The following is a 27,827-nucleotide window of genomic DNA, read 5'->3' as shown; positions in this document are numbered from 1 at the left end:
GATTGTGAAGGGCAAAATATAGCAGGGGAGACTGCAAGAGTCTATGTTGATTGTAACTTCAGTTTCTATCGCACATCACTCAGAGACCTGTGCACCAGATATGTAACCATGGTGGTTTTTTGACCACCAGCAAGCACTGGATGATTGCCAGAACCTTCCAGGATAAGGTTACAAAGGAATGGGAAATCTTCTGGGCAAGGTTCATGTAAAAACACTTAATTTGTCATTACATTGTTCTTTCTTTACACAGATGCTAGTCCATTTAAATGAGTTAAGTGGGTAAACATCTGATAACAAATAGTATCAAGTGTTTGCAAAAGCTAATCAAAAGGTCTATCCAGCAAGACTCCAGCTGGAGCTGGCATTACATTCTCTGCATTCGTGTAAGGTTTTTTTTGCAGCTTTTTAAAGTGGAACAGTAGATGTTCCAAAGACTTAATGGTTTAATGTCCATTGGACATTGCAAGGGATATCGGATCTCATTAACACACTTAAAACCAATATACTCTTAATCCATCAGCTCAGATTGCTCTCGCTATTAATCAGAGATCTCTCATCACTGGTGTACTGTTAGCCAGCTGAAAATGTTCCATTCAGTCATGACTCCTGGGTGAAGGGACAGAATCTGTGATTGTATCACTGGGTATTTCTTCGCAGTTCAGATCGATACAGAAGTGATCAGTCTGTGCTGATATCCCTCTGATAATGTTGTATCTGCAATATAATGTAGCAGTAATTCGGAGGTGGATTTCACTAGTGTATATGTGTGTGTGTGTGTGTGTAGAAATAATTTTCAATGTTTATTGATTTTACTTCCCCTGAATCTTTGACTGCAGATAGCAGCGGTCCTTCGAGCACTGTGTCGAGTGCTGGCCCGTCCTCGCCCAATACCTCGGACAACTCGCCCCGCTTCAGTTTCAGTGAGAAGTCGTCACTCACGCCACAGAGCAGCGAAGAGCAGCAGCAGTCTGCCCACCCACCAACTCCAAGCCAACACACCGGGCACAATCACAAGGATCTCCAGCTGAGCAGCCAGGCACAGCAAGTTGCTCAAAGTCAACAGCCATACCAGAATCACAGCGGCTCGCAGGCATCGGCGAGTGTGACGGGGCAGGGACAGCAGGCAGTCGAAGGTTTGGTGGAGACCTAACTATCAAAACAGTGGTTCACACCACAAGCTGTGAGGCCCACTCCTGAACTTCTGTTACTAAATAGACTGATGCTGTACAATTTATACATCCAGGGCATGAGCCTGGGGTCAGTCCAGTAAGTTATTGCAGCACTGTAATAGTTAGACACCCCATGCTCCGACTGGTGGTCTGGCATCACCTCGCACCATTGAACTCCCACGTGATTGGTTAAGTTGGGTATCAGTACCCCCCATGTGATGGATGGTGTATTTGTATGCATCTCGCTCCTATAACCACGTACAGAAAACCAGCTATTTCTTTGTCCATGCAGTTTGTAAATTTTAGAAGGTTATTTAATGATGGTCTTTTGTAAATACAGAAATATAATTCTCTTGGACATGGCTGAGTTTTCAGATTCCAATCTTTTCTTCTGCCCTATATCTTCACAACACTATAATTGATCCCAGTGAAGCAGAGAGGGAATATGATCTTTAACTAGTATTGGTGTTCCTATTCAGATGAGATGTAAAGGAAATCAGTGGCCCTGTGTCTTCGATGTCCTGGGAACTGTTGACCAGAGTGATTCCAAGTTTGGTCTTGCCCCTGCTAGATTGAATAATCTTGGCCAGGCAGCAGTTGGGTGAACTCACATATAGGATGGAGCATCACTGGTGAAGCAACATTTATTGCCCATGAGACAATGGTAATGAGCTCCCTTTTGGAATTGCTGTCGTCTATTTAATAAAGGTGCTCCTGCATTGCTGTTGGGTAGGGTGTTCCTGGATTTGGACCCAGCAACAGTGAGGGAATGATGTTACGTTTCTATGTCAAGATGATACGATCAGGAGGCGTCCTTTCAGGAGTTGGTGCTCCCAAGAGCCTGTTACTCCTATCCTTGGTTGTAGAGGTTCAGCTTCAGGGGCCCTAGGCTGGGGAAGCAGGATATTAAGCCAAAGATTCCTGGCCTTGAATGCTGAAAATGGTACATTTATTATAGGTAAAGATCAGATTAAGCTTTGATAGCTTCCAAGTTTGAATAATCTGCTTTCTCCAAGACTGGCCACTCGGAAGTCTCCAGGAAAGAAAAGAAAAGTTGTGTTGGAAGACAAACATGTCCACTGCCATGTACTCCAGCTAACTACTTTTTAAAAAAAAATAAAGTCCAAAGTTAACTTGGATTTTTGTGAAAACTGATATCAGTGTTGCTGCTGAAGAAATTGCATGAGGCAGTGACTTCACTGTTCCAAAAGTAGAGCTGCATCTCAGAAAACACACAACTCACATTAAGATATGGATACCAACTTTAAATATTTTTAAGTAAATTGACTTCTTATTTATTTCGAAGGGAGATGTCCATGTTTATAAGTGCGTCATCTGTCAGCTTATGAGTTTCAGCTTTGGCTCAGCTGGTAGCATTTTTCCTTCTGCATCTGAAGGTTGTGGGTTCAAATCCCACTTGAGGTTTGAGCATAAAAGCTTAAGGCAGGCACTCCCAATGCAGGTCTGAAGGAGTGCTGCACTGTCAGAGGTGAATTTGGATAAAACATCAGACTTGAACTTCCTGCTCTCTGAGGGACATAAAGGGTCTATGAAGCTCTTTTAGTACAGCCAGGAAATTCAGCCTGGTGTCCTTGGGCTGCAAACATCAGTAAAATATTATCTGGTTATTATCATCTTGATGTCCACAGCCTTAGAATGCATTTTATTTTTGGAGAGAAAAAGTGGCCTGGGTTGCATTTCCTGATTTGTGTGTTCATCAAGACTGGATGGGTGTTTATCCCAATTAAATTTTTCTACCAAAGCTCCCTAGATTCCAAAGTTAAGAACAGGAGAGGCAACAATGGGCAACGGTTCCCATGGATCCGTGATCCCAGCATGAGTCAATACTTGCACAAACAATGCTGTGTGTTATCTAGCAGTGTAATTATAACCTGTTAGGACTGTATTATAACAATAGAACCCAGCATTAGCAGCTTTGTATGAGAAACAATCACTCCAGGACATGGATATCACAGTGTGATAACTTGGGATTGATTGGTTTGAAGATTTTTGTGTTCTTTTGACTAGACTATTCTACATTTTTTAAACTTTAGTGATGGTTGTGCCAGGAAATGAATAACTAACGTTGTTTTAGGATGATATGATGCATCTACTGAGTGGGCTGTACGTTGAAAGTCTTCTGGGGGTACAGAATTGATCCGTAGACCCTGTCCTCTCACTGAGACATGCACCAGGGGTCTTCATGTAGTTGTGGGTGACAGGAAATTTGCATGTGTTTTAATATTGTGCAACCAGTCTTGCAATACACCGTTTTGTATTGTACAATACACCAGCTGCTGCTACCAGCCCATGATCTTGTGTTACGTGGCTCCAGGCACAGGCCCACACTGGAGGTTGTATTGCTGGGAGTGTTTCACATTTGAACAGTAAGAAGTGGGAGTAAGAGTATACCCTATGGGCTTCGAAACCTGTTCCACCATTCAATTAGGTTATGGCTGATCTTTTGTCTCAAGGCCCTTTCCTGCCCAATCATCATATTTCCAGATCCCCTAAGATCCCTGGATCTCAACTTTGAATATACTCTGAGCATCCAAAGCCCTCTCAAGAAGTGAATCCCAAAGGTTTACAGTGGCCCAAGCAAAGATTTCTCCTCATCTCAGTCCTGAATGGAGCACTCCTTACCCTGAGACAATGCCTCCTAGTTCTGGACTCCTCAGGCTCTTAACATCTACTCAATGAATTACAGTTCAAGTGGATGCAGGACAGAACCTTCCAATGCTCCCCGTTCTTCACTGTATCACCATGAAGTAGATCAGTGGATTTTATTTTTGCTAAAATCCTCACAGCTATATGTTCTCACCCAGAAGAGCCTAACACTGTCAGCTCTTCAGTCTCTGTGTTCTGCTTTTAAGAGCCCAGGCTGAGTTTATGTCATAACCACATAGGAAAAAATTGCTGTTTGTTGATATTCTTAAAGGACAGATTTTTTTGTGAGATTTTTAAAAGAAAAAGTGTCATCTTGTATCTTGGTACATTTCATACAAATTTGGATTGGGTCTTGAAGAGGTTGAGGAAGGAAGAAGTTGCACATTACACTCCTAGGCTAGTGTGAACTTTCCTCTATTATTGCTATAAATAGCAATTTGTACCAAGAAGAGCATGTTTGATTGTGATTTGCCCCTCCCTTGTTATGACCCTGGGATGCACACTGTCTAGGTTCAACATGGGCTTGGAGTTGCTGGCTCCTTAACAAGGGAAATGGGGTTTAGTTTTGAATAACAGTCTAGTTTAACATTGCCTACCACAAAAGTGGTAATTCAAATGCAACTTGAATGGGAGTGTAACATTTTATTGCTTGGCAGTGTGTAAGTGTGGTCACTGGGCAGAACCACTTCTGTTCTTTCACTGACACACTTCGTTGTTCCAGGTGGTGTGCTGAGCTGGTGGAAACTTTAGGCTTGCTAGCAAAATAATCGGATAGGTAGCTGCTACAGGAGCAGGGAGCTGAACTCTGGTTCTGTGTAAGTTCACATTGGGGGATCTCATGGTTAGAGTGTGAGATGTGCAGATGCTTCCTGCAGCTTAATTAGTGCACTTTTTTAATTTATTTTCAGTGAATCTAGAAGTTTAGCAATAAATTTGTTTAATCTTTTAAGTTTCAGTTGATTACAGAAAAAGGTACAGAGGGTGAAGACCCTTCTACTGTAACTAGAGGAGGGGAAGGGAGGTTGGTTAAAATTTGACATGAGACTTGCTGCCGATACAGTGTGGAAGCATGGACTAGGGAGTGAGTATCACAAGGCATGAATGCTGGGAAGAGATCTGCTATCCTCAAAAGCGCAGATGTCAGGCAGCATTATGGCTAAATGTTGTAACCCTAATTCTGATTCATGCACTCACCTAATAGGCAACGCGCTATGTGCGATGAATTCAGTGGGAGGAGGTTGAGTGACTGGTTCCCTGCTCTGAAAACCACTTTTATCAAACAAACTCCCAAGTTCTGCTGTAATCTGTTTGTTGCATCACCTTTTCAAAGGACTTTTAACAGTTCCCACAAGCAATACCAGCTGGTGCCTTTTAATAGATTAAAAGGTGATATCAAAAAAGCTTTACTCTGCTTTAAAATGACTCAGTAGCACTGGCTATGATATTGATGAAAGGAACTGGGGAACAGTTTTACATTTGAACCTGTAGTATAGGATTGTGCAAACTTTTAAACTTCAATTTTTTTGTGGCAAAACAAATCTCAAATAGAAGTGAATGCTATAAGATGAGTGTAATAGGCATGAGGTACTCAATGTGATGTTATTTTGTTTTGTAAACCATAAGAGGTTGACTGTACTAAAGGGGGATTCTTGGCACATCATGTCAATACTGGGTCATTGCTTGAACAGTAGGGATCTGGTCGTACTTTGCCATTCTTTCCCATGTATCCTTGGGCTCACATCACCCTAAGCTCTGGAATTCCTGCTTTAAACCCCTCCTTCCTCAAACGGCTCTTATAACCTGGCTCTTAAATCAAACCCTTGGTCCCTTGTCCAACTATCTCATTATATTAAATTTTCATTAAACACTCTGGGATGTTTCACTGTATTAAGGTGCTGTATAAGTTGTTGTTCCTTGAGATAAACATTTCTCCCTCAACTATTTCCATGGTTCATAGCTGTCTGCACAAAGACATATTTTTCCCAGCCCTTCATCACTTCCTTCCCTTTTTAATTGAAATCTTGTTTGACAAATCATATTTTAAAATCCTGGCCCTTTAGATTATCCTTCAGCTGTTAGTGGTAGTGTTACCAAATAAATCTAACCAGTCATGGTGCCAGCAAAGCTAGATTTCAGATGAGATTCTAGCACAAATCTCTGCGTTGCACTGCTTTGTTACCTTCTCTGGAGTTGAGCTACAACTGGTATGTCTGCAGGGTGAATTAGTGAGGGCTTTTAATGTGACCAATTTGCCATTCTGATCGAAATTGTGGAAAAGTAGCAGCTATGAAAATGGATTCTCATTGCATCAAGCCCTTGTTAAGGGGTTTGCTTAAATGGTTCATAGTATTCTGTGTATGGTCTGTTAAAATTATTTATTAATGAAGTATCTTTGAAGGGGCTCTGCCAAATAAAGCTGGGAGACACTGGTTGAAGTATGGTTTTCACTCATGAAGAATCCATATAGAAATGCCCACCAAAACTAAACACAGTACTGTAGCAACGCACAAAAAGCTGGAGGAACTCAGCAGGTCGGGCAGCATCTATGGAGGGAAATGGACAGTTACGGATCGAGACCCTTCATCTGCGCATGCTGCCTGACCTGAGTTCCTCCAGCTTTGTGCGTGTGTCGCTCCAGATTCCAGCATCTGCAGTCTCTTGTCTTCACAAAGTACTGCAAGTTCTGGAAATCTGAGCTAAAGGTAAAGCCATTTTAAAAACAAAATGCTTGCAATCCCTGAAAATGAAGAATCATTAAGCTAAAAATAACTTACTGCCTTTTTTCGTGATTGAATTCAATCCCACTTAAAGGATTTTGGACCAGATATTATCTCCCTCCCTTCTGTTTCCCATGGGGGTATCCAGTCCCCAGAGTCCATTCACCCTGATTGCTTCACTGGTATCTCTCTTTATGTGAACTGCTTCATATGATCTTTGTTTCTCTCGTGTTTGTTTTTGATCTGGTACTTAATCCCTGCCCATCAGATTGGTGTTTGTTACCTCGCTGTTCAGCCTGCAATAGTGCAAGTTAGAAATAAGTTTCCTTAAGCCAATTTGACACACTCTCCAGGTGATTTAATAGTGAGTCAGTGAGTTACATTTATCACATGATGTTTGTACAGAAATTGCACTGTTTTATCACTTCTCTACTTACATAATTTCTTTGCACTTTCTGTATATTTTCAAAGGAAAATGTCAGAACAATATATTTTGTTTTGATAGATTGACCACTGTGCATTATTTATATTGCTGAATCGAAGTTTTCAGCGTGGTTTTGAAACTGGGTGTCGGAACGAGGAAATGCATCACAAAATGATGAGCAGTAAAGCTTGCTCGGGTGTCAGTAGGCATTAGGGTTTCTGTGGGTTGAATCTGCATCTCCTCTGTATCTGAACAAGGGTTATTGGAAGTGAGCCTCCTTAGGATGCTTAAATGAGATATTAGTGGCATGTTGGAGATCTCTTTGGCAATTGTATTTGGCAGCGGAAGATTAGCAGACCAATCAGAGCAGCAGGGAGCAAGGGGATTGCCCTATTGTAGGTTAAACAAATTTCTGTATTCTGCCAGAATCCCTTCCTTGTAATTTTCAACTTTGCAGTTTTTTTCTATGAATTATTTAGATAATTTTATAAATCCTGAACTTTATTTGTGAGGTGGGGAGTTTGTCATTCAGGTTAATTTTGTGGAAAGAATTGCAAACATCTCACTTTGATCCTTCATGTTCCATAGTAGACTTGGAACAAGTCATCCCTCCCTGGGTCGGAATGGTGCGTTAGAGGGCAGACAGTTCATTCAATGATTTTTACTCCATTAGTTATCCCATGTGCTGGCCTGACCTTATTGGGGAAATCCCCACCACGCTAATCTTTTAGTCACACACTTGGGTGTTTTGTGCAGCAGAAAAGTGTAACCAAAAACCTCACAGGGTGACACATGGTTCTTTATTGATGTCAGAGAGTAAAGTGATTTTTGTTTTAAAAGACAGTTTATTTCTTTGTGATGTTGGGGAAGGGAGATGGGAATGCATGGGAAGGATTGTAATATTCGTGGAATCATGATAACTTATTGAAATATTTTCCATTGTGGTTTACAAATTATTTCATTAATAAAGCTTAAGAAATGCAGCTAAAACACTTTGCTTTGTGTAGTATATGAATACAAGTTTTATAACCCTCTGGTTGAACCAAGAGGGTGTGAATGAACCTTCTAAAACCATACCAAAAACCAGTAAAAGAGTAGAGAAACAAGTGCCTGCAAATGCTGGGATCTGGAGCAAAAAAACAAGCTGCTGGAGGAACTCAGCAGGTCAGGCAGCATCTGTGGGGGCAAAGGAGAAGTCAACATTTCAGGTTGAGACCCTTCTTCAGGACCACTTGACTATCCTTTGGCCTTCATAGATACTGCCTCACCTGCTGAATTTCTCCAGCAATTTTTTTGTTTTGCAGTAAATGACTACTTCACTCAAATAATCTGTAAAATATCAAAATGTCCTGGTCTAGGGTTAAACTTGCACTTGTTGTAATTTTTGGACCTTTTTTTTTAATCAGTTATTTCTTATTGTAATCTACTATGCCAGTATTGTCTCTTTAAATTTGCCACATCAGCTGATATAATGGAATTGCTTTCTTGAGGCCACTTTGTGAAATCCCTCTCCATCTTGTACATAAAAGAAACTTTTGTTCATCAATTTCATAATGAATATGGAATAATGCTGTTTAATGCAAATACAGGGATTACAGTTAGTAATTAAATCAAGAGCTTTAGTTTTAATGACCTAGTAATTTAATTGTTTAAGCAAAATTCCCACTGCATGTTATTTGCAGTGTGCAGTTCAAATTAGCATAAAAACAACTTGGGAATGATCAAGAGTAAAGTATACCCAGAAGGTGCATTGATATTTGAACTGAATAGGTTAGTAGAACTGCAATGTGAAGGGAGGACATTCAGCCCATTGTGCTCATGTCTCACCTGGGGAAAAATGTATATGCCAGGAGTTCTCGCATGCAATAATTACAACCATTTTTAGCAAAGGATCTGATTTCCTGAAAATGATCATAATTATGGCATGTGAGAACTGGCGCATCCTCTGTCTCAGTTGGACCTAAGAGTTCCTCCTACAATTGTAATGTGGATTCTCTCCATAATACTGCACAATGGACACTATCTTCTACGCAACAAATCCAATAAAAAAAAAGAGAACGGGACCATCCACTGCATAACCTTTTTGACCTTTACCAAAGTGTTTTTCTCTGTCAATTGAGAGAAATTATCAGGAATCCTTCAAAAGTTTGGTAGTAGTCAGACCATTTTGTGTCTGGTACACAATGATATGCAAGCCTTGATCTTCACCAGTGGTCCACTGCAGACCAAATCCCAATGAAGACTGGAGTCTAGCAAGGCTGTGTCATTGCACCAGCCCTCCTCTTAATCTTGTTCAGTGCAAGACTATATCTTGCCTCCAGCTAGCTTCCCACTGGAATGGAGCTAATCTACAGGACGAAGGGGAAAGAGGTCAGCCTTTTATTGACTCCGATCCAGAACCAAGATCACCTCTGCTTTGCTCATCGAGTTACAACACAGTTGACACAAGTATGTGCACAGTGGGAGCCTGAGCTCTAGGTTTGTGTGTGAGAGGATGAGCCTTGCATTACCTGGAAGATAAAGGACCTCTACCAAGCTGCTCCCTCTGTACAACACTCCGCTCCCCCTCCTGACAATCAAGATCCATGACTAGACCCTGGAAATGTCGATTGTTTTACATATTTTTGAGCCAGAAGAAAGGCATTGATGATAAAACTTGATACCCTGAGGCCCTCTTCATTATTGCAGGTGACTTCAACCAGGCCAACCTCAAGTGTGTTATCAAAATACTACCAGCACATCTCCTGTCCCACCAGGGGCCCAAACACCCTTGACCATTGATATACAACCATCAAAGATGCCTTCTGAGCCACCCCCTGCCCTCACTTTGGTAAATCAGAGCACCAGGCTGTGCTCCTTCTCCCTGCATACAAACAGAAGCTGAAACGGGAGGATCCAGTACGGAGTCGTACAGTGCTGGTCTGAGGAAGCAGATGAGCTTCTACGCAACTGCTTTGAGTCAGTGGACTGGTCCATGTTCAAAGACTCAGCTGCCAGCCTTGATGAGCATGTCACCACCGTCACAGACTTTTATCAGCAAGTGTGTTGAGGACTGTGTACCAAAGAGGACAATACAGGTGTTCCCCAAAGTGGAAACCGTGGATGAACCAGGAGATCCACTCTCTACTGAACTCGAGGACTATAGCATTCAAATCAGGTGACTGACCTTCACAAAAAATTGAGAATCGACCTACAAGAAATCAAGATATGGCCTCTGTAAAGCTGTCAGATCCTAAGAGACAATACCAGTCCAAAATAGTCCCAGACAAGCCGTCAGTTGTGGCAGGGCTTACATGCTATCATGGGCTACAAAGCTAAGTCAGGCAGCATTGCTGACAACAGCGCATCCCTTCCTGATGAGCTTAACACATTCTATGTATATTTTGAACAGAAGGGAATTGGTTTGTCACCACCCACCCTGACAGCCTCCAATGCATCTGAACCCATGGTCACCATTGGGGATGTGGAAAGCATCTGGTCCAGATGGTGTCCCTGACCGTGTCATCAGATATTGTGCTGATCGGCTGGCAGGGGTATTTGCAGACATTTTTAACCTCATCCCTGCTTCATTCTGAGGTTCCCACCTGTTTTATGACCACTATCATCCCAGTACCTAAGGAAAAACAAGGTAATGTGCCTTGGTGACTACCGACTGGTGGCTCTGAATCCACCATCATGAAGTGCTTTGAGAGGCTGGGTCACAGCACGCATCAACTCCAGCCTCCCGGAAAACCTCGACCCACTGCAATTCACCTACTGCCGAAACAGGTCTACAGTGGGCACTATCTCCCTGGCCCTACTCTCATCTCTAGAGCATCTGGACAGTAAAGACACCTACATTAGGCTATTGTTAATTGAATATAGCTCCACCTTCAATACTAATTCCAAGCAAACTCATCACCAAACTCGGAGATCTGGGACTCAACACCTCCCTCTGCAACTGAATCCTTGACTTTCTGACCAACAGACTGCAATCAGTGAGGATAGGCAGCAATACCTCCAGCATGATTATTCTCAACACTGGTGCCCCACAAGGCTGCGTCCTCAACCCGCTACTCTACTCCCTTTATACTCATGACTGCGTGGCCAAATTCTGCTCTAACTCCATCTACAAGCTTACAGATGATACCACCGTAGTGGGTTGTATCTCAAATAATAATGAGTCGGAGTATAGGAAGGAGATAGAGAGCTTAGTAACATGGTGTCATGACGACAACCTTTCCCTCAATGTCAGCAAAACAAAAAGCTGGTCATTGACTTCAGGAAAAGGGGTGGTGGACATGCACCTGTCTACATCAATGGTGCTGAGGTCGAGAGGGTTAAGAGCTTCAAGTTCTTTGGCGGGAACATCACCAATTGCCTGTCCTGGTCCAACCATGTAGATGCCATGGCCCAGAAAGTTCACCAGCGTCTCCAGTTCCTCAGGAGGCTGAAGAAATTTGGCATGTCACCTTTAACACTCACCAACTTTTATCGATGCACCATAGAAAGCATCCTATCTGGATGCATCATGGCTTGTATGGCAACTGCTCGCCCAGGACTGCAAGAAACTGCACAGAGTTGTGGACACAGCCCAGCACATTACAGAAACCAGCCACCCCTCCATGGACTCTGTGGCTGCTTCACCAAGGCAGTGAGAAGTATAGACAAAGACCCCACCCACCCAGGACATTCTCTCTTCTCGCCTTTCCCATCAGGCAGAAGATACAGGAGCCTGAGGGCACACACCACCAGGCTCAAGGACAGCTTCTCTCCTGCTGTTATAAAACTATTGAATGGTTCCCTTGTATGATAAGATGGACTCTTGACCTCACAATCTGCCTTGCACTTTATTGTCTATCTGCACTGCACTTCCTCTGTAGCTGTGACGCTTTATTCTTTTATTGTTTTTACCCTATACTACCTCAATGCACTGTGTAATGAATCAATCTGTACAAATGTGCAAGACAAGTTTTTCACTGTACCTCAGAACAAGTGACAATAATGTACCAATATTTCACCTGTGTACACCAGCACACCATTGGCCAACTGAGGAACAGCATCAAGGATGTGATCACACATGCTCAACAGGCCCCAATGGACATGTGGATGATATGCCTACCCACCTCCAATCTCCTCTTAAGCTGCACTGAAGTCTGTCACAGCAAGAGATTTCCAGGGGAACAAAGTGCTTCAAGGATGTTTGCAAAATCTCCCTGAAAATTTATAACATTCACACTGACTTACAGGAATCCCTGGCCCATGATTGCTCAAAGGAAACTCCATGAGTCTCTCTGATACAGACATGGAGTATTGTGTACAGTTTTGGTCACCCTGTTCTAGGAAAGATGTTATTAAGCCAGAAAAAGTGCACAGAAAATTTACAAGAATGTTGCCAGGGCAAGAGGTCCTGAGTTATAGGGAGAGGTTTGGCAGGTTAGGATGTTATTCATTGCAACATCAGAGACCGAGGGGTGACCTTACAGAGGTGTATAAAATCATGAGGCGCATAGATAAGGTGAACACACAGTTTTTCCCCAGTGAAAGGGCATCAAAAACCAGAAGGCATAGGTTTAAGGTGAGAGGGGAAAGATTTAAAAGGGACCTGAGGGGCAACTTCACGGAGAGAGTGGTGCGTGTATGGAATGAGTTGCCAGAGGATGTGGTTGAGGCTGGTACAATAACAATGTTTAAAAGAAATTTGGACAGGCACATGGATGGGAAAAGTTTAAGAGGGATATAGGCCAAACATGGGCAAATGGGACTACCTTAGATGGGCAACTTGGTTGGCATGAACGAGTTGGGCCGAAGGGCCTGTTTCTGGGCTGTATGCTATGATGGGACTATGTGGAAGCCAAGAGCAAACAACAGAAGGAGTGCACAACATTCAAACCAACACAGTTACCTGTACTGTCCACCACACCCCTACCCCACCCCAAACCTCGGTTTCCCGATAGAATCTGCAGATCCTGTGTAAGGTTCCTCAGTCACAGAACTGGAGTGGAAGCAAACCATTGTCGTCTGAAGGATTGCTTCAGAGAAAGAATAGATCTATAGGGAGAGGCCATTCAGCCCATCAGCTTTTGATGGCTTCTCCTCAACTTTCACCTTTTGGAATGTCACTGAACCTGCTTCCCAGCAACCCCCCCACCCCTGCCTATCAAGTTGCATGTTCTAGATCACAGCAATGTGCCATGTCCTCTGCTTATTCGTGGTCAGTTAGCTGCCTTTAAAAAGAACTAATATTTGTAACTAGCCACCAGTGAAGAAGTGGCACAGAGTGCATCAGGATTGTGTAGTGCTCAGTTGAAGGAAGATTAGAGGGCAGAGGTTAAATGGCCCAGGATATAAAGAGATTATTCACTCCCCTTTCAGAGTAATGCTTTCTGACCTTTTATATTTTCATTCTGAATTCCCTGTGTTCAATTATGCTGAAAATTGGCAATGTAAACAGGTCAAGCTACCACAACACACTCTGTAGTGGAGGCCACAGAGACAGGAGGATGTCACTGCAGAATGAAAGCTTTATTTCGATGGTTTCTGGTGTGAATGATTACACTGGCACTTTCAAAGGGAGAGGTTGACTGGAAGTGTATAGAGGAGAGCAAAACGTAAATGTGGACGTGGGGGTTTATAAACAGGAACTTTTTGAGAGGAGAGAAAGCTAAATGGTGGTGATAGATGTCCAACCAAATTCACAATTTTTGATTTATTATAGATGATCAAGGTTTGATTATTGGCTTTGGTCTAGGCATCTATATGCACAGTTTTTAGCTTCCTTTAATTATTCATTTTATTAATATTTGAAATGTGCTTTGGCTGTTGAGGCAAAGTTGCTTCAATAGAAATGACTTCTGACTGAGGCAAGTTGAAGGCAGAGGAGAAATCTGCTCTAAATTTTGTAAGGATTAGGAAGCCAGAGCCACAACAGGAGGCAGCTCTGTCTGAGTGGTGCCTCATGCTGTGTGTGCGCATTATCAGGAAAGCAGGCTGCTGTTCTCCTTATGATGCGTGCTGTCCTTCCAGGTACAAACCAATCTGGAAGCAATGATCTGAAGCAGGTATGCACCTTGGAAAAGAGAGGACATGTGTCTAAGTCATTGCAGGCAGGCAGAGAGGACGAGAGATTTCTTTGAGTCTGCCCTGGTGTTGCAAATAGCTTCTCTATATCTGTTCCTCCCTCCCCTCTGTTGTCCTCAACTCACCGGCACTTTGTGTTAGTGTTCCTTCATGTGCTCTCTGAATGCCTGTCTCTCTACCAGCTGTCTGTCCCAATCACTCAGTTTCTGTGATCTGCCGTCTGAAGTCTTTATCTACTGTGTTTCTGTCCTCTCTATGTAACAGCCCTCTTGTCTGTCTCCCTCCCCCTCTCTCTGCTCTGTATTCATGCCTCTTCTACTCTTATCCGCCTCTCGCTCTGTCGCGCTCTCTGCTTTCTCCTTTCCTAACGTGTGTGTCTCTCCTTTCCTGTCATTCACAATCCCAAAGGGGGGGATTCTGTACATTTGTTCCACAGCAGATTAACCAAATCAGTAAAGAGAGCAAGGATCACATACAATAATACTGAATGAGGAGCATTTAATGATGGAATACTAAATAACGCTCCCTTCTGCTAGGCAGCTGCGTCATTAACTCATTCTGAACTCTCACTTTACTCTGACAGCTCGTGCTAAATATTCTGTCTAGGTATTCAAAATAGCTTTGATGCCATTTTATTGTGTGAAACATGGTAAAGTACATCAGGTATCTCAGGCATATAATTAGCTGTGTTACTTTTTAAAGTTCTATTTGCTGTTAAGTGTGTAGGTGCAATCTCATAGCCACCCACACCACACTCCCATTATAATGCAGAATCTCTTGCACAGCCTTAGGGAAACAGTGCTAGTGTCATATCAAGGTTAGCAACACATTCAGCAGCTTCAGATGAGGCAGAGTTGAGTGGATGGGACTCCCAGAAATGGTTCTATTAGAGCAGAGTACGTCTAGCATTTTCTGTTTCTTTGTTCAGTGTGAGAGTGACAGTCTGACATGGGTGACCACAGTCTCAGTTTGTCAGTTCTTCGTGTTCCACACGGAGCCATACAGCAGAGAAACAGGCCCCTGGGATCTCCACTGCTCTAACCACCAACCTCCCACCACCCAGTTACACTAATCCTACACTAATCTTATTTTGGAAACACAAGATGCTGCCTGACCCACTGAGTTCCTCTAGCATTTTGTGTGTTGCACTAATCTTTTTTTATTCTCCCCACATTCAAATTAAATCCCCTCCATGGACTCTGTCTACACTTCTCACTGCCTCAGTAAAGCAGCCAACATAATTAAAGATCCCACCCTCCCCAGACATTCTGTCTTCTCCCCTCTCCCATTGGGCAGGAGATACAAAAGTCTGGAAGCACGTACCACCAGGCTCAAGGACAGCTTCGATCCTGCTGTTATAAGACTATTGAACAGTTCCCTAGTACGATGGACTTATTCATCTCTGTAATTGTAACACTTTATTCTGCATTCTGTATTGTTTTACCTTGTATTACCTCGATGCATTGTAATGAATTGATCTGTATGAATGGTATGCAGGACAAGTTTTTCACTGTTCCTCAGTACAAGTGACAATAATAAACTAATTTTTACCAATAAACTCCACCCCCCCCCCCCCAAAAAAAGATTCTAGCTCTCACCTACACACTAGGGGCAAATTCCAGCAGCCAATTAACCCACCAACCTGCACATCTTTGGGATGTAGAAGGAAAATCAGAGCACTGGGAAGAGGTCAGCGTGGTAACAGGGAGAACATGCAAGCTCCCCAGAGGCAGCACCGGAGATCAAGATTGAACCTGGGTTGCTGGAGAAGTGAAGGAACAGCTCTACTGGCTGCATCACTGTGCCACCATCTACTCCAAAAAGCCATGTCTTCCCTGTTTAAACAGGCACTGAAGTGATTGAAAGGTTTTGTAAGGATGAAACTATTTTCTCCAGTGCACAGCAGAGGCTATTCTGGTCTGGGAGAACATCACCCCTGAACTGTCTGCCTGTAACTTCAAGATAAGTCAAGTTGAGTTCATTGTCACATGCACAAATTGTTCAAGTGGGTTCGAGAATCTGGTGGTTGTAGGAAAGAAGGTGTTGCTGAACTTGGTGGTGTGGGACTTCAGGCTTCTGTACCTTCTGCCCGACGGTAGCGGTGAGAAGAGGGCATGATGCAGATGGTGGGGATCCTTGATGATTGAAGCGGTCTTCTTGAGATGCACCACCTGTAGATGCTGTCAATGGAGAGGGCTGTGCCCGTGATGGACCGGGCTGTGTCCACTACTCTCTGCAGCCTCTTGCATTCCTGTGCATTGGAATTGCCGTACCAGACCATGATGCCACCAGTCGGGATACTTTTAACAGCGCATCTGTAGAAGTTTGTTAGAATATTTGGTGACGTGTCAAATCTCCTTGAGCTTCGAAGAAAGTAGAGATACTGGCCTCAACTAACCTTTAAGGTTATGTCAAGAAGTACTTCCCTACACAAAGGCAGCAGAAATCCAGAGCTCTCTCTGCCCAAACAGCTTTGGAGGGTGAGTTGCAGAATTCAATGTAGCTGATCAGAAAGGTGATTGGGCAAATCACCTGCCAATCAAGCGGGGTGACCACACTACTTGAAGTGACTGAGGTTAATTTTATGCAGATAATGTATTCATTCGGCACTTTTCAAGAGAAACTGCTCTACTTTTATTGGAAGAAATCAGGGTTCCCTGAGCAATTTGGTTGATAGATTGCTGGTTATAAAGACACTTCAGTTAGCGACGAAGTTGTGGAGGGTTATAGTGCAATAGGTGGTCAGCAGCATCAGTGGAGAAGCAGTTAAATTTTCAGATCAATGACCTTTCTTGTGACAACTGCCCCACAATAGGAATATAAGAACACAAGGGGTAGAGCCCCAAGGGACAAGCAGCTCTCGAGTCTGCTCTGTTCCCACTGAGATTACAGCTCCTACCTAGTTTACAACAGGGTTCTGCTCCTGACAACTATTCATAACCTCACATCCCACCCCCCCCCCCACCCCCACCACGCTTCTTCTCTTCTTCCCTTTCCTAGCCTCTTTATTTCTACCTTTTCTTTCTCTCCTTCCCTTGACCCATCCCCCGGTGGATCTGCTCGCCCCTCCTTCCCCGCACCTGCCTATCACCATCTCTTACCTGCAACTACCTATCACCACCCTGTGCCCACTCCGCCTCCCCTCTTTTGTCCACCTATCACTGCTCTGCTTTTCTCTCTATATCGGGCTTCCCCTTTTCCTATCTTCAGTCCTGAAGGAGGGTCCCGACCCGAAACGTTGACCGCCTGCTCTTCTCCACGGATGCTGCCTGGCCTGCTGAGCTCCTCCAGCATCATGGTGTTTTTCATCCATCTGCAGTCTTTTGTTTCTCTATTCATAACCCGAACAGTTTGCAATTCAGAAATGTGGCCGCCCAGCAATGTATTTAAATCAAAACACAGGCCAACCACAGGCGGTGTGTAGTTAAACCGGGGCGTTTAACTCAAACATTCAGATTTCCCTGCAAGACGCAGGATAACACAGCGAACCGAGTCCCCACACGGCAGGAGATGCCTGCAACTCCGCAGCAATCGACAAATCCAACCCACCGGGCTCCCAAACACTCATTCGGATGTACGGGCTGTACGTAAATCGGGTATTCGTAAACCAGGGAGGACCTGTGCAGCTGGTCCAACCTTGGCATTAGCTGGCATAGGGAATTCCAATAATTCATGAGGGAAGAACGTCCTCTTCCTCTCTGAAATGGATGACCCCCATATCCTTAAACAATGCCCCATAGTTTTCGATGCCCCACTAGAGGAAACCTCCCCTCTGTACCCACCCTTCAGAAGCTTGTATGTTTCAATAGGATCACTTTTCATTTCTATGCTCCAATGAGTATCAGCCCGGGTCCCTTTCTAGACTTTGTGCCCTCTTTGGAAATCGAAGTAAGGTAGCACACACGTTCTTATGAGTAAAACCTCATGTTTTTAACTAACACTTACGAATGATAGACTTAATCTCATAATAATCAAAACGTGTATATAATCCCATTGTCAGTTGATGAAATTCAAATTCCCCTGCTTTCAGGACCTATCCCTTTGTATCATTTTTGTATCATTTGTAACTTGGGGAATTTGCTCGTCCTCTCTCCAAGCCCATCTGAAAGGGGTTGGCAGTTTTCTCCCTTCGATGCAGATGTTAGCAGATGTTAGACGGCATTTGAGGAACTGAATTCCCCAAGAACTAAAGTTCATCTTGAGTACACTGATAAATACACCACAAAAGGGGAAAAAATCACCAGAGCCTTTGTTTAAAACAAAAATTCCATTTTCTTTGGCTGGTTTTATTTGCAACAAGCCTGTTTGAATGGACGGAATGGTTAAACATGTAATTCATGGACTGGAACCTGCAGGGGACACTTAACCACTGTTGGTGTCCTTATAAGCTGCTATGTTATTTTGAGCCTCTGGTCGATTTTTGGGCTCTATAGTAATTAAGGGATACAGTGATCAGGCTGGTGGGTGCACTTGGGTTGGAAGATTAACCACGACCATATTGAATGGCTGGGCAGTCTCGAGGGGCTGAAGCCTCAGTAGGTGGCCATTTTGGGTGTTTATCTTCTGTTGATTATTTCCAAGAGCCTCCCATGTTATTCTGTCTGGGACCCACTGTACAGTATGCACTCCACTTTCCTAATCCTCGTTGGCCCCATCCACCACCACTCAGCAGCCAATGGCGTCTCTGACCCCAATCCTGATACGATGTCCAGCCTACCTTGCTTCCCCCGCGCCCCCCCCCCCCCCACCCTCCGGCAAGGTCTCCAACCTCACAGGACGTCAAAAGCAAACCATACCCCAGCCATTTACGCAGAAATTCTCGCCCAAACAGTATATTAATCGATCTGCAGCACGTTCAATAATAACTTTCAGAAGAGAATTGGATAAATATTTCATGGGGGGGGGTGGTGGTTTCAGGCTGTGTGGGAAGCTCTGTGGGGACGGGTACAAATAGGATAGCTGGCACTGGCCTCTTCCAATGGTAACTGAACTTAAACCCCCTGGCCGCAAAGCATCTTCTGATGTGCTGAGGTGCGAAAGCTGTTGTTAAAATTATCTTTCTCCTTATTGAGTCTGTAGAGTCATAGGGAGGCACATCATGGAAATGGACCTTTCTGCACCCTCTCTGTGGCGACTAACAACCACAACCCTAATCCTACATTCATCCCATTGTTTTTAATTCTCACCGCATTCCCATCAACTCCACCCCCCCCCCCCCCAAAGATTCTCCAACTAACCTACGCACTAGTGGCAATTTCTAGTGACCAATTAACCTACCAACCCGCTCGTCTCTGGAATGTGGGAGGAAACTTGCGCGCTCACAGGGAGAACGTGCAAACTCTTCACAGGCAGCGCCGGAGTCAGGATTGAACCCGGTGTCTGGCGCTGTGAGGCAGCAGCACTACCCGCTGCACTTCTGTGCTGCCCCTGTGTTTTTGCATTTATAGGTGTGCTAGGACTTGGGACCAGGACATCCAAGAGGTGAACAGTGTCAGGACTGTGGAGGAGACCCGAGGCAGCAGCTTGCCAGGCGTTTTAAGGTAGGCGATTTCATTGGACATCTGGGTACACCTGGAAAAGCAGCTTCTCCACCATCTCACTGCCAATTCCGAGACCCCTCCCCTGTCAAAGCTGGTCTCAGGGAATGTGATGCCTCACCAGTCATCTACAACATTTCACTGGCTTCATGTGAAATATCCCATCCAGGCAGCAGCCAGAGGCCAGAGACCAGACACTCCCTGGCAGACACAGCAAGCAGCCAATCAAATGAAATATCTCATAAATGATGCATCACCAATCAACTGAGCAGCCATTCCCTGGACACCACATGCACACATTCTCACTCTCAGCTTGTTGTGTGCCGCCAGTCGCAGAGAAACGAGATCAGTGTTGTCTCACTTCAGAGACCAAAGTTCACACTCCAGGCTCAAGGACAGCTTCTATCCCGCTGTTATCAGACTCTTGAACGGACCTCTTGTACCATAAAGATGAACTCTTGATCTCTCAATCCACCTGGCCATGGCTCTTGCACCTTATTGTCTGCCTGTACTGCACTTTCTCTGTAACTGTAGCACTTTATTCTGCATTCTGTTTGAATGACCTGTCTGGATGGCATGCAAACAAAAGCTTTTCACTGTATCTCAGTACATGTGACAATAATAAACCAATTACCAATTACAATCCAGTGTTGCACCTTAAGAACTGCCTTCTCTCAGATGAGACATTAAAATAAGACCCTCTCATATGGACAGAAAATATCCCATGGAATGTTTTGGAAAACATTTACATTCCCTTACCACCACCCCCCCCCCCCCAGCCCTATGTCCTGCTTAATAATCCAGCCTCAAACAGCATTACAAAAATAGATTATGCACTACAACAAACAGCTTTTATGATGACTTTCTAATCGTGCTCTAAGTGACTGCACTTCAGAAGTATTTCATTAGCTCGTAAAGCAATTTGGGACTTCCCATGGTTGTGAAAACAGCTCCATAAATTCCAATCTTTCCTTTGAGTAATTTACTTGCACACGTGATCCTAATGATCGGTGCTGTTGAGCATTTGATGAATAGCCTCTGTATTCTTCACCGCTTTTTATTTGGTTATTGTCGAGGATGTGTTAACACTTAGCCCTTGGGGTATTGCTGAGAAACTCTGTCACAAAGGATTGAATGCTCAACAAGCTGAGTGTAATTTCTGCTGCCCTGTGTGCTGGTGACTGTTCTGAGGAAATCTTCCCAATCTCATTTAATTTACAGTCATCGTTGAATTTTTGTTTGGAGTTCAGCTTTGTTTGAATTTGGTGGCAGTTTGTGAGATCATAGGATTACACAAGATATAACGCTCACAGAAACAGGACATTCAGCTCAGCCAGTCCATGCTAGCATTTACGCTCCACTCAAACCTCTTCCCTCTTTCCTCAGCTAACTCTATCAGCTTGACTCTTTGTTCCCTGCTCCCTCAGCTGCTTGTCCAGTCTCCCTTTAAATGCCTCTAAACCACTTCCTGTGGGAGCAAGTTCCACACACTCACCAATGTTTGGGACACAGGCATCAGGGTTTGGGATGAGCTCAAGTTTACAGCGAGCAGCAGGTTGACCAGGAGAGCACTGAACCAGTTGAGGTATCAAAGCAATGGATGAGAGTTTGGGGGACATGGGGGCCGAGGCAGAACAGAGAGACCTGGGGTACAGGTACATAGTTCCTTGAAAGTGATGGCGTAAGTAGGTAGGGTGGTGAAGGAGGTGTTTGGCATGCTGGCTTTCATCAGTCAGAATATTTACAGGAGCTGGGATGTATTGTTACGTGTGTACAAGATGTTGATGAGGCCAGTGCTGCATACAGTTCTGGTCGCCCTGCTATGGGAAGGATGTCATTAAACTGGAAAGGATGCGAGAAAAGATTTACGAGGATTTTACTGGGACTGGAGGGTTTGAGTTATAAGGAGAAGCTGGATCGACTAGGCCATTTTTTTACCTGGAGCATAGGATGACCTTATAGAGATTTATAAAATTATGAGGGGCATGGATAAGGTGAAAAGCCACAGCCTTTCCCCCAGGGTAGGGGAGTCCAAAACCAGAGAGCATAGGTTTAAAGTGAGAGGGGAAAGGTTTAAAAGGGACCTGAGGGGCAACTTTTTCACACAGAGAGTGGTGGGTATATGGAACGAGCTGCCAGAGGAAGTGGTGGAGGCAGGTACGATTACTACATTTAGGACAGGTACAAGGAAAGGAACGTAGAGGGATATGAGCCGACTGCAGGCAAATGGGACAAACTCGGGCAACTTGGTCGGCATGGATGAGTTGGGCCAAAGGGCCTGTTTCCTGTGCTGTGACTCCATAGAAGGGTGGAGACTGATGACATGACAGATCGGGAGTCGGATACATATCTTGGGATCGGATAGGTTTAGATTGTTGGATGGAAAACTCAGAACGGTGAAGTCCTGTAAAACATGTCAGCTTAAGAGTCAGCTGTGTGTGTGTGCCTGGTGACTGTAGTGAGAGTAAGGAATATCCAGACCTGAAGGGTCTCCGAAGTACGCAGATGTGACAGAAGTCTGCGTGGGGTTAGGGTTGGCGATGAAAGAAAAAGAGGCTTGCATTTCTACAGGGCCTTCAATGAAGTAGGGGTGTCATTACGCTCTCCAGAGCTGATGAAATACCTTTTAAGTGTATCAGCAGTGCAGTGTGAAACATTCCACCTGGTGCTGTGGTTTCATGGAGACACAAAAACTCTGCAGATGCTGGAATCTGGAGCAATCCACAAAAAGTGCTGGAGGAACTCAGCAGGTCAGGCAGCATCCATGGAGGGAAATAAACAGTCGACATTTGGGGCTGAGACCCTTCATCAGGACTGGAAAGGAAGAGGGCAGAAACCAGATTATTTCCCTCCCATGGATGCTGCCTGATCTGCTGAGTTCCTCCAGCACTTTTCAAGGTATTATGGTTTCTTTACTTCTGATCTTTCCTCATTTGGAGGGTTTTGAATAAACTATTACAGAAACAAGCTCTGAATTCCTGATACAACCACATGGCCGATAGCCCATAAATTCTCCTTCTCCCTCTGAAGCAAACATGCCTAAGACCTGCCAGATTAAACCAGGCAGCAACTCTTACTGCTTCCGAGTGGCTGGGTTTCACTCCATTATGTGTAGGGGACTGCCAATAAATCCGACTGTTTTGTTGATAGCAGGTTAGTCCCCCTTTTGGTCTCAGCTGCTGATTAGCAGTGCTTCCTGCCACAGAAGTCCTCTAGAGCACAAAGTTGTTTAAGCACCTCGGGCACATTCTCACTCTGTCAGTTCCCACTGGAAGTAAATTCAGGGACCACCCGCTGTTTTATAGAATCTTCCTGTTGATGTACGTAATCTCCCGACACCCCCCCCCCCCCCCCGGGTTTAACCCCTGCTCCATTGTAAATCCGCCTCTTATCAATTCCTCCCTTTAATAAATTGTGTTCCTTTTCTTTTACAAAATAAACTTTATTCATAATAAAAGACAAACTATATACAATTACAAAACAGTGCAAGCCTTTACATTCTTGTACAGATCATTCATTAGTGTTACCTTTTTATATAGAAAAACACCACTGATGCCACACGTGTGGCTCCCTGGAAACTACCCGGTCTCGTATTTACAATATTTAGGGGCTTTGTCCCTGACCCCGCCCCTCCCTCTCCAGTGGCAGAAGAACCCTACCTCTATCCGCTGTTTGGGGAGGGGCTTGGATGCAGTGGGATTGAGACAGCCAGTTGCTCATGTAATGTGCTCCATGGTGTGTAGGTAGGGTTGGGATGGCAGGTTGGTTTATTATTGTCACATGTACTGAGATGTAGTGAAAAGCTTTTCGTTTTGTGTGCCATCCAGACAGATTGTAAGTACGTGGAGGGAGTGAAAAGGAAAATAGTGTTTCAGTTACAGAGAAAGTGCAGTGCAGGTAAACAAATAAAGTGCAAGGGCCACGACAAGGTAGAGCGGGAAATCAAGAGTTCACTTTTAAATGTGTGAGAGGTCCGTTCAGGAGTCTGATAACAGCAGGACAGAAGCTGTCCTTGAGCCTGGTGGTACGTGCTCTCAGGCTTTTGTATCTTCTGCCCGACAGGAGAGGGGAGGAGAGAGAATCCGGGATGGGAGGGATCCTTGATTGTGTTGGGTGCTTTCCCGAAGCAGATGAGGTGGGGGAATTTGTTTGGGGGGGAGGGTGTGGGGGGAATCATTGCCCTCCCCAGAACCAGGTGTCTCTGCTGGCGAGAGCTGGTCCTGTCCAGCTGGAGACAGATGTAACACAGGCCGGCTCCCATCAGTTACTCCTTCACAGTAATGAGTAATGTGGGGTAATGATAGGGGCTTGAAATACTCCTGATTGCAGGTTTGAATTGCCTTTCCAAGCCCACGTTCCACTGGGTCTGACAGAACCTAACATTAAAAGGTGGAGCGAGGTGAGACTGTGAGCAGATTTCACTGATGGTGTAATGACTGGGCCAACCTCTCAACATTCACAGTGCCGATGACTTGATGGCATCGGTGTGTTTGTAAAGAGCTCGAGAGCATTCAAACATGCGCAGCCTCAACTAAAGTAGAGAGGGCTAATGTGTCTACAATCTCTCAAGATGGTACCTGACAAGAACACAAGAAAGTAGCAGCAGGAAAAGGCCACTCGGCCCCTCAAACCTGCTCTGCTGTTCAATACGATCATGGTTGATCTGCCCCAGGGCTCATCTCCTCTTCTGTGCCAGTTCCCCACAGCCCTCAATATTATCTACATCCACTTTGTACTTGTAATGATCTAGCTGCCACAACGATCTGCAGCAAAGAATTGCAGCGATTCACTGCCCTCTGACAGTAGAAACTTCTGTCTACCTCGTTGTTAAATGACCGGCAGCTTATCTTGTAACTATGTTCACTCAATCGAGACTCTCCCACTATTGAAAACATCCTAATGTCAACCTTGTCGTGCCCCTTACGATCTTGTACGTTTCAATAATATCACCCCTCGTTCTTCTAAGTTCAGCTGGTCACTCCAATTCCCAGGCTGGGCAAGAAGGAAGGGAAGAAGTCTGGGGCTGAGTCAGGTACGACTCATTCTGCCCCAGTCAGTGCCATTGAGGATGGCTGCAAGTAGTGGTGGTGCCCAGCTTTGTGCATTGAGGGAGGGAGCTTTGGTATTGAGTGCAAACAGAATCAGGTAACCTCTGGCCGCCTCTAGAGGCAAATAGGTAGTCATCCTCAACCCCGAGGAACGGCCTAAGAGGAGACTGCAGGACTAAGAGTGGAGTGGGGAGATGGCTGGTATAAAGGGTGCTGAGATGGGGCCAGATAAAAAAGAAATAACCTGTCTGTGTGGATAGAGTTAAATTGCACCTTCCCAGAGCCAGAAGCTAGAAAACATTCCTGCTGGTACAGTATTTGCAAATGACCATGTGTAGACAGTCCCAAAGGGACTGAGATGAAGCCTCTGTGACCCCACCCCACCAGGAGCCTGAACCCCAGGGACTGGAGTGCTTTGAGGTTTGTGGAATGTCACCAAATACACCAGAGAAGCAGAGACTCCCAGCAATCCTGGGCCGTGCTCTCTCCCTGCAGCCCTCCAGCCACCACCCACTCCTGCTGTGGTGCTGCCACCCATCACAGGGGACATCGAACCAAATTGACGGGCATTTTTCCTACAGTGCAGCAGTCTTCAATGGCTGTAGAGAACATAGGGATGTCCCAAAAAGGATGTGGAAGGTGCTATAGAAATGCACATTCTGAATGGAGCTTGAGAGACTATGAATTGGAGCAGGAACCTTGACAGGATTTTATCAACTGCAAAAACAATTTGCTTTTGTACTGCATATGTATGTGGTGAAACGTCCCAAGGTAATTCGGTGTCTCTGTGAGGCTCACAGAGCACTAGGTAGTGAATAAAAGGTCATCGACCTGAAGCATTACCTCTGCTCCTCTCTCCACAGGTGCTGCTGCATGTGCTGAGAATTTCCAGCAGTCTCTCGTGATGATTCAGGTTTCCAGCATCTTCAGCATTTTGCTGTATGGCATAAGGACGGATGGCCAGAAGCTGGTTCAAAAGAGAGCATCAGAGAGGTAAGGAGGTGGAGAAGCTGAGGGAGTTTAGGACCTGGATCCATCAATGGTGGGATTTTTTTTCAGCCAACAAACAGAGGCCTCTGTAAAGTGGTGATCGTCCCCGTGTACAGGTCAGGACGACGGAGACTGAGGCAATTTTCAAAGCCCTTCAGTACACCCAGTGTGATTCAACTTGCAGAAAAGCAATCAAAATTGAGCAGTGTTTTAGTGGGGGATGAAGAATGAGCGGTGATGAAAGGGGAACCTGTCTCACTTACGGAGATTTAAGTTCTTCCCAAAGGTTCAGTCCTACCAAGAATGGAAGGAATCTGGGAGGAACCTGACCTGATTGTGACTGGAGTCCGATTATATTCACCCGAGATTTCCTTTGTGAGAGTGTGGGATAAGTCTGGGGGTTAGTGTTGGTGAAACGAACCAGATTTATCTGAGATACAGACCCACCCTCTCTTAATTCTTCTCCTGAGAGTTCAGTGGTGATAGAGTCATATAGCATGGACACAGACGCTTCGGCCCAACTTGTCCATACCGAGCAAGGTGCCCACCTGAGCTAATCCCATTGTGGAGTTTAGCCCGTATTACTCTGAACCTTTACTATCCATGTGCTATCTGAATGTTGTCATTGTACCTGCCTCGACTACGTTCTCTAATTAATAACTTGGTTTTGCAAAGGTTGATGGGATAGGGTTTGGAGGTTGGAGGAGCTGGAGCCAATGAAAATGTGATGAGCTAAATTCTCCACAGAACTTGGATTCACTCCAGAACCTGGTTTCACTCCAGAACCTGGCTTCCCTCAGCCATATGTCAGTGTGGCTCAATGAGTGTTTTCAGTCAGAAGGTTATGCAGTCAAAATCCAGAGACCCAAGCACAAGGATCTGGACTCTTGGAAATGCCATCTTTCTGATGAGACATTAACCAAAGCCTCATCGATCCTCAAGGAATTTCCACCAGCTGGAAGACTAAAACCAGGACGTAAGATGTCACATTGTAACTGTACAAGTCATTAGTGAGACTGCACTTGGAGTATTGTGCTCAATTCTGGTCATCCAGCTACAGGAAGGATCTCAAGCTGGAAATGGTGCAGAAAAGATTCACCAGGATGTTACCAGGACTGGAGTTGCTTGAGTTATAGGCTGGATAGGTTGGGATATTTTTCCCTGAAGTGTAGGAGGCTGAGGGGTGACTTTTTAGAGGTTTATAAAATCATGAGGGGCATAGATAAGGTGGATGGTCTCAGTCATTTTCTCAGGGTAGGGAATCCCACTTTTTGTTCTCCCCATATTCTTTTCAACTCCCCCCAGATTCTACCACTCATGTACACACCTGGGGCAATTTACAGTGGCCATTTAACCTACTGACCAGCAAGTTTTTAGGATGTGGGAGGAAACCAGAGCACCCAGAGGAAACCCACATCCCACAAGGAGAATGTGCAAACTCTACGCTGTGTGCACCGGAGGTTGGGATTGAACCAGGTCGCTGGAGCTGTGAGGCAGTAGCTCTGCTAACTGCACTGCTGTGCCACCCTGTGCTGCTTTAGTTGCAGGTTTTTAGTTTTTACTTGTTGTTAAAGTAAGATGGATGAAGATGGTGGTGATTCTCAAATAAATTTCCTTAATTAAAACGTAAACCAGAGTTTACAGCAGCTGAGGTGTGATATAATATTGGCAAACAAGGAATTGATTCTGTGCTGGAATCAATCTGACTTTCATTTTTAGGCCTAGGACCAAAGGAAGCCTCACTCTACCCTGGAAGGCATAGTTGCCATGGAAACCTGTTGTGTTGCTGGAGCCAGGCATATAATCAGCTGCAAAATAAAAAGTCCCCACAATGTGCTCGGATTTTATCAAATTAAAACAGCACGGCAATTGTAATCGGCTTCATGAATCAGTCAAAATTAAGGAAAAGCAGGTATGTCTCGCTTGCATCATGTACCGATACTGGGCTTTATTCTACAGATTAAAATCGAGTGAAATATTTTGACAGACTTGTCACAACATTGATCTCAATGGGGATGATGAGTAGCATCTGTCCACCTCCGTAAATCTTCCCAGGACACCGGTCTATAATCTCTCCTGTCAACCCCCTGACAAGATCATGGTGTCTGTTGGTTATCATGCACTGTGAGCATGGGGAGGGGGCATGGGGGATCTTTCTCCAGCTGTCTGGGAGTCCTTTCACTCATTCGAAATCACTGGGACCCCGCAGATAGGAA

General features: G+C 44.7%; 1 protein-coding gene across 10 annotated transcripts in view; it reads left to right on the top strand.

Annotated features, from left to right (window-relative positions):
- The window catches only part of ppip5k1a (diphosphoinositol pentakisphosphate kinase 1a), a 125,251-nt gene extending 117,301 nt beyond the window's left edge, over positions 1 to 7,950 (top strand). For all 10 annotated transcript variants that reach the window (XM_052042404.1, XM_052042401.1, XM_052042398.1 and 7 more), the window contains one exon: positions 837 to 7,950. In XM_052042404.1, coding sequence (XP_051898364.1) covers positions 837 to 1,150 — 314 coding nt within the window. In that variant the 3' untranslated portion in view covers positions 1,151 to 7,950. The remainder of the gene's footprint in view (positions 1 to 836) is intronic.
- Positions 7,951 to 27,827: the final 19,877 nt, after the last annotated feature.

The sequence above is a fragment of the Pristis pectinata genome, chromosome 32 (assembly GCF_009764475.1).
Source record: "Pristis pectinata isolate sPriPec2 chromosome 32, sPriPec2.1.pri, whole genome shotgun sequence".
Classification (NCBI taxonomy): domain Eukaryota; kingdom Metazoa; phylum Chordata; class Chondrichthyes; order Rhinopristiformes; family Pristidae; genus Pristis; species Pristis pectinata.
This window is presented reverse-complemented; position numbering and strand designations above follow the sequence as displayed.